Source organism: Lynx rufus, unplaced genomic scaffold (assembly GCF_022079265.1).
Source record: "Lynx rufus isolate CCGP_SWC_20201006 ecotype Redwood Valley unplaced genomic scaffold, mLynRuf1.p SCAF_14, whole genome shotgun sequence".
Lineage (NCBI taxonomy): Eukaryota > Metazoa > Chordata > Mammalia > Carnivora > Felidae > Lynx > Lynx rufus.
The window spans coordinates 20,085,372-20,099,730 of NW_025814828.1; the positions used below are offsets into that span (position 1 = coordinate 20,085,372).

Consider the following 14,359-nt stretch of genomic DNA (forward strand, 5'->3'; position numbering starts at 1 on the left):
TTAATTGGTTAAGTTTTTAAGGTCCTGTAGCTGTACTTCAGAAAAGTCTAGAACCAGGAGCTAAAAAGCTTTTGGTAAACTTCCCCTCCCTGGTCCTTCTACTTTGTTTCTCAGGGCATTCGCTGGATTCTATTTATTTTTTATTTGTAAATGTGATCTCACTAGTCTAAGCAGTAGTTGGAAATGGCCTTTCTCAAGCTCCTGTGTTACAGCAAGGGTGGGTGATGGCAGTGGGGAGAAGACTGATTGACCCTTGCTCATGGTTTCAGATTCTCAGGGATAGGACTTTGATTTTATGGTGCTCAAAGATGAACTTATTTTTACCATTTTGTAGCTAGTGCCAGTCAACTCTGGCCAGGAGAGTATAAATACACTGTGGAAATTTACTTACCTAGTTTGGACGGTCAGTTAAGGGAGGTCAATGTAGGGGGCGCCTGGGTGGCTCAGTTGGTTAAGCCACCGAGTCCTGATTTCTGCTTAGGTCATGATCTCGAGGTTCGTGAGATCAAGCCCCAAGTGGGGCTCTGCGCTAATAGTGTGGAGCTGCTTGGGATTCTTTCTCTCCCTCTTTCTCTTTCCCTCCCTCCACTCATGCTGTCTCTCTCTCTCTGTGTCTCGCAAAGTCAATAAATAAACTTAAAAAAAAGAGGTCAATGTAAGTTAGGCAGAATTCCCAAAGGCTGTTTATTACTACAGTTACACGTTTTGGATATTTACGGTGGTTTAATGTACTGGTTGAAAGATAGACTACATTAAATATAGAGAAGCAGTATGAAAATCGTGCAGAAATTTCCCCTCAGTAAGCTGTAGAGTGTGTTTTGGTTGAACTTTAATAAACCTCTTTACCCTTGTGGGAATATGGGGTGTATATATGGACTGAGAGGAGACGAGAGTGTTGGGGTACTGGAAATGTTCCAGATCTTGGTCTGGGTTGTGTAGTGATTATACAGGTTTATGCATGTGTAAGAATTCATCAGGGTTTATATACTTGATGTATGTAAGGAGTATCTCAGTTAAAAAAACTAGGCGCGGCCGACTTGTTCATCTGCCTTGCCTTGTCCTACAGATGCCCATATGTCACTGGACAGCAGTTAAGTTAGTTCCCTTTTGTTTTAGAGAGAGACATTTTTGATAGATGTTCATCTCTCACATAATTTCGAGTGCTTCAGAAATAAATCACAGTGAAATTTTTAATACATGATACAAAAAAAGTCATGCTTGGTTTCCTTTTTTTCTGCTTTAGGAGCTGTGACTGATGAGAATCAAAGGCCATGGATGAAGATGGACTTGAATTACAACCACAAGAGCCAAACTCGTTTTTTGATGCAACAGGTATAACTCGGGTTGTTCCGCTTCCAACTACCACATTCAGAGTTGGCTGTCAAGTGGACGGATTGCTAGACTCTTACGTTGATATTCACACTTACGTATCTTTTTGTCCTGTATCTTTTTGGCCTCCGTTGGTTAAGGGGAGCACATTCTTATGTCCCTCGTTAAAAACCTGGTTCCCTCATAACCAACACTCCTATTCTTGTCTTTGACAGCAGCGGTCTCAAAACGTCAGTGTCCTCTTCAGTTAATCTCTTGCCCATTTCCAGCACTGAGTCCTATTATTTCTCCCTTGCTTACATCTCTTCCTTCTACTTTCTGCCACATGGACAGGCTCCGTCATCTCATTCTTAGTTTGCGGTAACTTTTATTTTCCTTACCCTTAGTCTCTTTTGTCTAGCCCACCAGTTAAAACACTCATCATAAGATAACATGTGGATTGTGTCATTTCTCCATTTTCCGTTCATGACCCAGCAGGTAACGTATAAACCTTAGGCCCTGCGCATTGTGACCCTTTCCTACTTTTACAACCCTGTCTCTCAAAAGGGGACAAAAGGAGCCCTTTGCTTCAGGAAGACAGTCTTACCTCACGCTCCAAACTGTAAGGAATAATAAATTCATGAAGTTCTAATACTATAAAAAAATGTATTCACAGTTTCAGATTACCCATGATTCCAACTATGTAACATTGTAAAGTGATTTTGCTAGGTTTTACAATGTAAAATGGTTTTATATCACACTAGCTAGCTACCCTTATAAATAAAACGTTGACCGGTTTTCCGTTGGACTTGATCGTATTGCAGTATGTTAAAGAAATAGTGATTAACTTTATCAGGAAATTAAATATTAATGATTTTAAATCTTTAACTTTTCTTAAGTCTCTAAATCCAGCAGGGGTATATGTATTTCTCTTAACAACCTGGGATAGTCTTTGAGTTCACATTTGGTAACTTCACTTTGATAATGATCAATGCAGAGGTATAATTCTTCATTAGAACATGAAGTATAATTAATGTGCTTTAAAGAGAGACTAGGCTCTTTGGAGAAAAATGTACACTCTCTACTGGCTTAATCTTGCCACAGACAAGCCTGGGTCATGGGCTAAGTGGTGGATTGAAGGGCTGTTCCATTTTAGCCCTGGTTGGTAACACTTAGGGTGTTTGTTTACCTTTGAGCAAGTCACTTAATCAGTCAGGGCCTCCGTTTTCATGTCCTAATAATAATGAAACCTCTCATTACAGTTTTTCAGAACACTTCCCATACATTCCCATTTGATCATCACAACAGTCCTGTGAGGTATGCATGCCAGATACTACTGTCCTCATTTTATTGATGAGGAAACCAAAAGTCAGAGGTTAAATGACTTGCCCAAGGTCACAAAACAAATCAGTGTCCAAACTCTGTTCTCTGATTTAGATTTTGTAACCAGTCTTCTTGCCACTAAATGCTTTCATCCTCATGTCTGCAAAATGGAGGTTACAGTGATCTGTTGCTGGTGCTAATATTGAAAATATGGGAAACAAATGAGTATGGAACATTTTGTAGAAGTGCTATAGAAATTAAAGCAGACATATTTGTTTTATTATTTTTAGATGTGATTAAAATGGATATTAACTGGCTTTAAGATTTCTTACATTTTTAATGGTATTTTTGGCCCTGGCCGGTCATTTGTGTTGGTTGAACAAAGCCATGTGTCTTTGAGGGCCTGGCCAGTGACACACAGTCATTGAGTTAGACAGCTGCTTGGACTCAGCCTGGTCTGAGTCCCATCCAGAAGCACTAGTCGACAGAATGGTGTTTTAGGTAAGACTTTGATAAAACTTTGCTTTTCCCTACACTAGGATCCAAGATACTGGATTTGTTTTCTTTTATCTTATGTTAGTTTCTGGCAAGGATATCTGTTTTCGATTCCCATTTGTGGCATTCATTCAGAGTAATATTTATTGAGCACCATAATCTGTGCAAACGGTGTGATCTTGGTGAAGTCATTTAACCTCACTGGGCTTCAATTGATTCAACCTTCTACCTTCATTCCTTAACTGCAGAGTAAGGTTTCTTATATTCTGAGGAGCTGCCTGGGGAGTTAGGGTATGGGGCGGGGGGGACAGGAGGAGGCTGGATAGAGCTGGAATACCCTGGTGAAGTGGGGGCAGGCACCACTCCAGTCGACCTTGGCCTCCATCACTCCAGAGCACCTGCGCTTGTGTGCATTTCATCTGTCCACAGAGATTCCTTAACCAGTTGTCTTTTCTTCTTAACTGTGGCCTTTTAGCCGTCTTTTTCATTTATGCCCCAATCCTTTTATATCCTAGATTCAGAGGATAATTTCTAAATTTCCATAGTCATAAATAGAGGTTATTGGTGAGATATTACTCCAGAACAGAGGGGGAGAAAGGGGAAAAAGTGGATTAAAAAATACTTGTGAGAGATGGAAAGAAGAAAAAATATTGAGGAGAAAGAGAGCAAGAAGGAAAAAGAAATGAAAAACTCATATAATCAAGGAAAATGGTGTATTTGCCACCAGAAGTTCCATCACTTGGTTTTATAATCTTCCCTTAAGTACCTGTGTATATGAGCTTAACTTTAGTGAGCCTAGAATTTGACTTTCATGAATTTTTTTGTGTGTGATTGGCTCGGTTGCTTAGTTTTTCTGTATTTCCTTATCTTAACTTGATTTGGGGTGAGAATAAAAGTTCATGTATTAAAAATTTCTGTTCTGATATGATTCAAAAATAGATTCCCTCTTCTTTAATCTACATTAATGTTTGAGAAAACTGTGGAACTAGTCTGTTTTACTGCTAGAAATCGAATAACATTTACATTATTTGAGGTAGACTTGCACACCTACCTGAAATTTGTGGTTTTAATTTTTTTTTTTTTTAAGGAGCTGATGCTACACACATGGATGGTGATCAAATTGTTGTGGAAGTACAAGAGACTGTTTTTGTTTCAGATGTTGTGGATTCAGACATAACTGTGCATAACTTTGTTCCTGATGACCCAGACTCTGTTGTTATCCAAGATGTTATTGAGGATGTTGTTATAGAAGATGTTCACTGCCCCGATATCATGGAAGAAGCAGATGTATCTGAAACGGTCATCATTCCAGAGCAAGTGCTGGACTCAGATGTAACCGAAGAAGTTTCTTTAGCACATTGCACGGTCCCAGATGATGTTTTGGCTTCCGACATTACTTCAGCCTCAATGTCTATGCCAGAACATGTCTTGACGAGTGAATCCATACATGTGTCTGATGTTGGACATGTTGAACATGTCGTTCATGACAATGTAGTAGAAGCAGAAATTGTCACCGATCCTCTGACAACGGATGTCGTTTCAGAAGAAGTACTGGTAGCAGATTGTGGCTCTGAAGCAGTCATAGATGCCAATGGGATCCCTGTGGACCAGCAAGATGATGACAAAAGCAACTGTGAGGACTACCTTATGATTTCCTGTAAGTCTTGGGGTACAGTGATTGTCAAAGGTATTTTGAAGGCTGTCTTTCCTAATTTACATCAGGGGTGAAATTCTCTTGACTTCTATAAAATTGAAGTAAATCTCATAGACCTAACTACATTGTTGTTTCAGTTTAGATCCTGTAACATAACTCAAAATGAAGAGAAGTGAAATAGTGCAGAGTAAAGAGTCGTTTCTCTGTAAGGACACAATAGAAAGATGAGATTTCTTCAGTCTAGAAAGACAAGGACGGAAAGGAGTAGAACTGAACTTTCTGAAATCATGAAGGATGGGATTAGGCTGTTAGAAGCCTTTATTAGGGTTAGGAATCCTCTTGAAACTTTTTAAAAGGAGTTCAACTTGGAAAAACATGCGTAACCAAACTCCTTACATTCTTGTATATGGATGTAGAGTGCTACTTATGTACTTACTCTACTTACATGTAAAATGCTATTTATATAACAGATAGCATGGAAGAGAGCTCTGGTGTAGTATCGAAACATTAAATGATTCCAAAACATAATTTCAAGTATGATGGACTCATGGTAGGTTATTGAAGAAAAGTCAGGTATTTTAGAACACAGTTGTACATTTTTAACCTAACGTCGGGAAGGATAGCTATGTCTTACAACATATTTCTTGGTACCATTTTCAGAGAGAAAATCCTCAGCTGGACAGACCACAGTTCTGACCCAGTATGGGGATACTCATGCCTTTAGGAACTAAACTTCAAACAAAAAAAGACTCACAGACTATTTGCTTATATAAATTCACAAGACTGTTTGCTTTGCTTGAATACCTGTTATAATACAGGAATTTAATGTAAGCATATATTGGAGTCCACCAGCATTTTAGGACATACCTTTTAAAAGTTCCAGATTTTAGAAATCCTACTTCTTTGTGTAAAGAGGAAGAAAATGCCTTCATTCAACACATGTGCATTGGGGCCCCTTACCGTGTGTTAGATGTGGTTGTAAGTAGTGCAGATATGGATAGGTGATAAAGAAACACCGAAAACCATTGTTCTTAGCTTACAGTTTACTACAGGAGAGAAAGATAGGTTGCACTGTGATGCAGAGGTGTGACTAAGTTGCTGTGGACACAAGAGGGAATTGCTGACCTTTGAACTCGTGGATGAGCTCTAGTTTTACCAGGTGAAGAAGGGCATGAGTGGGAGGGAGACATATCTTTGTATACTTTCTGGTTAATTTGATAGAACAAATTTCTAGAAATAGAATTGTGAGATCAAAGGGTATACACATTTATAAGTCTGGTGATAGTATCTCAATATTTTGCCTAATAATAACTCCCCCACCAAGTTTATGAGAATGTCCATTTCCCTAAACAAATGACCAGCACAGGGTATTATTTTCTGTTTTAGTTTTTGCCAGTCTGACAGGGAAAAATATGGTGGCCTGTTTGAAGTTTGAATTTATTTCAGCAAGATAATTTTGGTAGTTATACAGAATAAGAATATGGTGAGGGAGAGACTAGCGGTAGAGAGTAGTTGAAATGGTTCGTTTATGAGGTAAGAAGATCCTAAGTACCTTCGTAGGAATGGGGACAGAAAGAGGGAACTGGATTCAAGAGAGTTTAGGAAGTAAATGAAACGAGAGAAGTTTGGTGACGGAATAGGGGTGGGGATCTGAGGGAGGAAGAGAATTCATGGACGACCCTAAGGTTTCTACCTTGGGGAATTGGGTGCCTGGTCATACTATTACCTGAAAGCAGGAGGAGATTTGGTGGGAAGATCATGATTTAGGACCTGTTAGAAGTTTGAGTTGCTTGCTGGGGACAATCTGGTGGATGTTTCTCCTAGGCAGTTGATGATACGAACTTGGTGCTTTTGAGAGAGTTTGTGGCTACAGGAAGATATTTGGGACAACGGCATATAGATATATATGGAAATGGGTGGTGGTCCCTCACAGAGTACTTTTTTTTTTTTTTTTTTAACGTTTATTTTGAGAGAGAGTGCGTGTGCACATGTGCAGGGGAGGGGCAGAGATAGAGGAGAGAGAGAATTCCAAGCAGGCCCTGCACTGTCAGTGCACAGCCCGATGTGGGGCTCGATCCCACAAACTGCGAGATCATGACCAGAACCAAAATCAAGAGTCAGACATCCAACTGACTCAGCCACCCAGGCGCCCTCCTCAGAGAGTGCTTGTAGAATAAGAGTGTCGAATATGGATCCTTTGGGTATTTAAGAAGTAGATAGAGAAGAGGCCATGAAAATCCGGAGGTTTTGGGAAGAGAAGGAGGAGGAAAATCTTTAGAGAGTGTTTTTAACACTGTTAAAGATGAAAAGAATTCCTGGAAGTGTCAGTCGCTTAGAAGAGAGAGAGGAGCTGTTTCATTGAGAAGTTAGGAGATTCATTGGTATCTTAATTACAGTAGTTTCAATAAAGCATGGGCCAGTGGTGTGGAGATGGAAGAGATGAGCTGTAATGGATTGAGAAGTTGGTGGAAGTGAAGTAGGTGAAGCAGTTTCTATAAATGGCCATTTTGGTCGGTGAATGGACAAAAGAGGCAGGAGTACAGCTTTTGATGTTTGGCTGGATGGTGAACGTGTGTTGAGCATATATTTATAGGCTTACAGGTGCAGGACACAAACCGTTGGACAGAGAGACTCAAGATAAGGGAAGGGCTACCAGATGGAGCAGTTCCAGAGAAGGGGAAGGGAATGAGGTCCAGGGCAGCAGTGGAGGGCTGTTCGGTGAGGCCCCTTCTCTGAGGCAGAGGCAGTAAAAGAAGCTTTAGAATGTTGGGAGCAGAGCACCTGACTGGCTCAGTTGGTGGAGCTTGCTACTCTTGATCTTCGGGTTGTGAGTTCAAGCCCCACGTTGGGTGTAGAGATTACTTAAAAATAAAACCTTTAAATAAATAGCATGTTTAAAAAAAACGAATGTTGGGAGCTATTTTCTTTGTGTAGCAAATTTACCTGCTGATACGGAAGGACCTGCAGAGGTTGGGTGGAAAGCTGAAGAAGAGAGACGAAGAGTTGAAAAACCTTAGTCTTACAGGGAGGGACCAGGGCGGGAAGCTTAAGAACTCAAAGGATAGATTGCCTCGCTGCCTTGAGGGGCCCGCTGAGGTTGGGAGTCTGAAGTTTGTATGTAAGATGCAGCATTTAGGATGAAAATGCCATTTTTAAGTATCACTGCCAGATTTTCTTCTGCAAGACCAGGCAACCCGGAGGCAAGGCTGGAGAAAGTAAGGAGTTGGGTTCATCGTGCTTGACGAGGGGAAGAGGACCAGATGAAAGATTCAGGAGAAAAGCCCTCTTGGTTTTCTCCTTGACTTCTCTTTGCACTTAAACTCGTTTTCTCAGGAGTGAAATGCATAGCGTTGGTATGACCTTTAGCTGCATTCTATCACTGTCTCTTGCCTTTATTGCTCTTCTAGGAAGTTCATCCCTCCGAGGATGTCATAACACCAAACCAAACAAAAAAACAGGAGTTGCTTTAGTAATGATTGACATAGTATACTAGATTCTTACATTGTATTACGGAGTCCAGACTTGTAAAATTTTCATTAAAAACCTTACAGTTCTCTTTCTTTTAGGCCCTGGGTTTCTTAAGGATGGACACAAACTGCTATTGTTGTGTATTTTTGTGTATTTTATATATGTATATAAATATGTATTTTAAGAACATAGTGATAATTTATTGTTTTCCTTTTAAAATAGAATGTCACATCCAAGCTCAAAGAATACAAAGAACACACACACGTTACCTAATCTCCTTATTTTACTATAATGAAATGGTTTGATTGCTTTTAAATTGGATTTAGAGATGGTGACGTCTTTGTTTTTGTTTTTGCTTGTGTCTTTTGTCTTCTCTATTACGCAGGCACTTCTTGACTCATTTTTCCTCCCTTCCACACCATCGTCTCTTTTCCCTTCAAAGTGTGGTCATGTTAAAAATGTAATTTACTATTGGCTTCAGAATCAAACCAATTGGATGCTTTAGAATTAATTAGCATTTCTCTTGTTTCTGCCTCCCAGTGCTGCATTTTCTCTTAAAACCTAAATTGATTTCAGAAGTTTACGATTGACAAGAGCTTTGTGGTAAGCGTATAGAGGAACTATGGCCTGATTTTCTCCATGATAGAGAATGCACAGATGCCATTTTTAGCAGTCCACTTTAATGCTTTTCATAACATGGTGAGAGATGGTAGTATCTATGAATCGCTGTGATATTTATTCATCACTTTATGGGTCAAAGAACATGACCAGAAACTAAATACTCTTCAAAAATTCCAGTAAGTCATTGGATCTAAGAGCTTAATAAACAGCTTTATAAAGTCTTTAGTTTCCATCTTGGCAGATTTCTTGGCTCTGAAGGTCTCATTTAAAATGATGATGGGGACACCTGGGTGGCTCAGTCGGTTAAGCGTCTGTTGATTTCGGCTAAAGTCATGATCTCATTGTTCGTGGAATTGAGCCTCGCGTCAGGCTCTGCAATGACAGTGTGGGGCCTGCTTGGGATTCTCACTCTCCCTCTCTCTCTGTCTCTCTGCCCCTCCCCTGCTTGTGTGCTCGTTCTCTGTCTCAAAATAAATAAAACAAATAAATAAAAAATAAAATGATGATGAAGTAGCAATTCTCATTATTTACATCGTCATAATAGCGTATATAGACATAAATGTCCTTTGTCACAGTAGAGCTGCCTTTGAGGCCAGGATGACCTCTTTATCTCGTCTTTGCAGTCTAGATGTTAAGATGGCTTTTAAATTTGATGATCTGTTTCCTGAGTACAATAACTATCCACTGCATCTTGGCCATTTATGTATCTTCTCCATTAAGCCCAACGCAGATAGGTATGAAATAAATATTTGTTGAATATATAAAGACTATAGCTGAAAGTCTGTGGGTACCATGCCATATCTAAGGTGTTAATAATATTTCTTCCCTCCCGAAAGCTAGTGGTTCTTACTTGGTTCTGGTTAGGTTAGATATGGTGGTACTGAGTTTTCTGGGTCTCTGAGAGATGGAATGTTGAGTCATCGACTTGTTAACCAAATTGGTTTTCAGTTCTCCTTTAATCCAAGACAGCTGCCAGACATCCCTTATTTCTTTGCAGTGGTCTTCAGCCTCCCAGAGTTTCACTTTGCAGCTGCATAGTCAAGATGCTATTTTGTTAAACATCAGTTTGTACAATAGGGAAAGTTGGAGAAGATCTGGTGATCATGAGTCAGGCACTGCCTTACAACAGCTGCAGGAAGCAAAATATTCTCTGGGTGCCTCTTATATTAACGTGATCAACAAGAAGTCATTCTTTAGGTCTTGTTGACATATCCCATGTCTTTTAATTAGAACAGTTAGGTAGAAGATGACCAGGAGCTAGGTATTCCTTTCTAATCCTAGATTCAACATATGTGTTAAAATAAACTTTGTTTGGTAACAGCTTTAACACATATAACATCACGTAACACATGTCATACAGTTTCACCCATTTAAAGTGCACTTCACTGGTTTTTAGTGTATTCACTAACTTGTGCAGCCATCATCTAATTTAAAAAAATTTTTGTTACCCAAGGAGAAACTCCGTACCCTTTAGCTATCATTCCCATCAACCCTTTCTCCCTGTCTCTCCCAAATCTATGCAACCCCTCATCTCCTTTCTGCCTGGATAGCTTTGCATATTATGGATATTTCATGTAAATGGAATCCTATAATGCATCGTCTTTGAGACTGGTTTCTTTCACTTAGCATAATGTTTCCAACGTTCATGTTGTGGCACGTGTCAGTGCTTCATTCCTTCTTATAACTGAAGAATACTCCATTGTCTGGGTGTAAGTTTTAGTCCATTTGTAAGTTTCTACTTTTTCGGCTGTTTTATCTGTAATATTAACATTTGCATGCAAACTTTTGTGGACATATGTTTTCATTTCTCTTGGGTGTGTGTGTGTGTGTGTGTGTGTGTGTGTGTGTGTGTGTGTATATATATATATGAGTGCAATTCCTGGGTCATATGGTAACTCTTAGGTTTAACCTTTTAGGGAACTGCCAGACTGTTTTCCAAAGTGGCTGCACTTTTTTTTTCCACCAGCAGTGTATGAGGGTTCCAGTGTCTCCATACCCTTTGTAGCACTTGTTAATAGTGTCTTTTTTTTTTTTTTAAATCATAGCCATCATTGTGGATGTGAAGCAATATCCTGTTGTAGTTTTTGATTTACATTTCCCTGATGGCTAATGATGTCGAACGGTTTTTCATGGTCTTATTAGCCATTTGTACGTGTTCTTTGGAGAGATGTCTACCTTGCCCATTGAAAAAAAAAATGTTTTTTAATGTTTATTTATTTTTGAGAGAGAGAGAGAGCATGAGCCAGGGAGGGGCGGAGAGATGGAGACACAGAATCTGAAGCAGGCTCCAGGCCCCGAGCTGTCAGCACAGAGCCTGACGCGGAGCCCGAACTCAGGAACCGTGAGATCATGACCTGAGCCGAAGTCAGACACTTAACGGAGCCACACAGGTGCCCTTATGCCTTGCCCATTTTTAAATTGAGTTGCCTTTTTACTATTGAGTTGAAAGAATTCTTTATATATTCTAGATACAAATCTCTTATAAGATCTATCATTTACAAATGTTTTCTCCCATTCTGCCAATAGCCTCCACTTTCTCGATAGTGTCCTTGGATGAACAAAAGTCTTAAATTTTGATGAAGTCCGATTATATATATTATTTGTTGCTTAAGCTTTTGGTGTCATATTTAAGAAACTGTTGCCTAATCCAAGATTATGAAGATTTACACCTGTGTCTCCTTTTAAGAAAGTTTTATAGCTTTGGTTCTTATCTTTAGGCCTTAGGTCCATTTTGAGTTTATTTTGGTTGATGGTGTGAGGTAGATAAGAAGCTAACTTCATTCTTTGGCATATGGATATTCAGTTGTCCCAGCACCATTTGCTGAAAAGACTCTCCTTTCCCCATGGAATGTTTCCGGCCCTCTTATTGAAAAATAATTGTAAATGTGAGGGATTAATTTTTGGACTCTTAACTCTGTTTCCTTGATCTGTATGTTTACCCTTATGTTAGTTCCATGTTGTCAGAGTGGGTAGTGAATTTGCACAATTTACTACCCTAAATATTAAAGTCTAAATTTTAAAGCTCAGGCAAAAATGCTTAATTCGGTCATAAAAGGTGTAACAAAATTAATAAGTGATGGCAACATTATGTGTTCCTTTGGAAAACAAGGGTACTTGGGTCTGTCTGTCTTTTATAGTAACTTCAAAGGAAACAACTAATACGCCTCTGGAGCATGGGATCCTTCCTGCCAAAAACTGGACGGTTGGCCGGAGAGTTTATTTTCTAACATAAACCTATATGATGCTTCTTTTCTCGTATACATTTTAATAAAATGCATGCTTTCAGTTATTCTAAGCAGTTTAAAAGTAGCTAAACTAAGAAAACTCGAGCAAATAATTTAAGCCTAGAACCCTTTAAACTAGTTTGGTTACATGAAAGTATGTCATCGTTTTTAACATGTTGATTATAAAATTGGAAATTTTACTTTGTGCAGACCATAACTTTAATAAAAGTATTTTATGACAATGAGTGTGGAGTAGTAATATATATAGCTGTGTTCTCTCCAGTTTAGTTGTTTTTATGTTCTCAAGGCCAAAGATGTTTTCACTAAGATAAAGTTGTATTCGGAATACTATTTTCTACAATATGCAACTGCTTGTATAAACGCTGAATGTTAATACGTCATTAGATTGGTTAGTTCTTAACTAATGCTTATTAAACTCTTTTGGTCTGGTGGCATATGTGTAATGATGTGCATTTGGATTAGTATTGCAAGGAAAGAGCTCAGGTGCTAATATGTGCAAAATGCTTTCAAGCCCATCAGACCTATTTTCTAATGACCCCGGAGTCAATTTGCATTTCTGTCACAAGATGGAATTAAGTTCGTTTGGTGAGGTTTGTTGTTAATAAAGCTCACTTTTCAGGGGGAAAATATTTATGACTGTATTTGTGGTTTGATTGTTATGAAGCCAATTTGGACAACTTAAAAAAATATTTTTTAATTTAAGCTTTTTTAGTTCAAGAGAGATTATTTAGTTGGAGATTTGTTAACAAGTTGGTAACAAAAATAGGTAATAGTAAACCTTCAATAGATAGTATCTGTGTGTCAGTACTTAGTATATATTATTTTCTTTACACAGCCTTATAATGTTGGTGTTATCACTGTTTTTTACAGATTGGGTAATAGGAACAGTTCCAGTAACTTGACCAAAGTTACACATCCAGCTGGCATTAGGTGGAGGATTTGAAATCAAGTGTGTTTTATTCAAAGTGTCTATCTGCCCTTCACTCTCATATTGCCTTCCTTCATGTTTGTATGTGTGTGTATTTATATATGTCTATATATAAAGCTATTACTACAGAGCAGTAGCGTTTGGCTTAAATAGTGCTTACTGGTGGATGGAAGAGGCAAACAGAATTCAGTGATTGTTAAAATTTATTATTGAATACCCAATTTCAGCAATAATTTAGGAGGCTCAGTTTCTTTTTTTTATATTAAAAATTGTTTTTAAATGTTTATTTATTTTTGAAGGAGAGAGAGACAGAGTGTGAGTGGGGGGCAGGGGCAGGGAGAGAGGGAGACACAGAATCTGAAGCAAGCTCCAGCTCTGAGCCGTCAGCACAGAGCCCAACGTGGGGCTCGAACCCACAAACCGTGAGATCATGACCTGAGCCGAAGTTGGACGCTCAACCAACTGAGCCACCCAGGAGCCCCAAGGGGCTCAGTTTCTTAGTTAACTCATGGCAGAAACCATGCAGACAGCCTCCAAACCCTCTTCCATTGGTTTTCTACCTAAATGTTACTTTTCTTTCAACTTTGTTTAAATGAGGAAAAGGAATCATACATAAGCTATTATTTTTACTCTTGTCCATGTTTACTTTCCTTGTGCCTTCATTCATTCAAAAACATTTATTGACCAGCCACGATAAGCTAGGAACCTTGGTAGCTGTTAGAGATAAGCAGTGAAAGCCTCTGGCTATGTAGAGTCCAGTCCTGGAGGGAAGACAAACAGAAACAGATCATTACTGTTGATTGTGAAAAGATGCACAACTGAATGTACAAAATATTTTGGAAGCACTAAGGGAAGAAGATAGTGGGGGAATTTTTGGTAGATGAGTGAGCTACATGCTATGAAAGCATTGTTTATTTTTTTAAACGTTTATTCATGTTAGAGTGCTAGGGGCGGGGGCGGGGGGGTGGTGGTGGCAGAGAGAGAGGAAGACACAGAATTCGAAGCAGGCTCCAGGCCCTGAGCTGTCAGCACAGAGCCTGACGTGGGGCTCAAACCCATGAACCACGAGATCATGACCTGCGCTGATGTCAGCCGCTCAACCGACTGAGCCACCCAGGCATCCCTATGAAAGCATTATTTATAATAATAAACCATAATAATGGTGTATAACCAAAGTTCTGTGAAAGCTTGGTTGAGGACATAAGTCAACATATTTCATTTCCAATCCTATGCATTTCCTTCCCTCCCATCTTGTTCTGAAGCAAATTCCACACGCCATTCCATTCATAGGTTATTTCAGTATATGTATCTGAAAGA

The 14,359-nt window shown here is 39.2% G+C and overlaps 1 protein-coding gene across 3 annotated transcripts in view; it reads left to right on the forward strand.

The window, feature by feature from the left end:
• ZFX (zinc finger protein X-linked) overlaps positions 1–14,359 on the forward strand; it is a 54,605-nt gene that overhangs the window by 21,709 nt on the left and 18,537 nt on the right. For all 3 annotated transcript variants that reach the window (XM_047076016.1, XM_047076018.1, XM_047076017.1), the window contains exons 2-3: positions 1,244–1,332; positions 4,214–4,783. In XM_047076016.1, coding sequence (XP_046931972.1) covers positions 1,272–1,332; positions 4,214–4,783 — 631 coding nt within the window. In that variant the 5' untranslated portion in view covers positions 1,244–1,271. The remainder of the gene's footprint in view (positions 1–1,243; positions 1,333–4,213; positions 4,784–14,359) is intronic.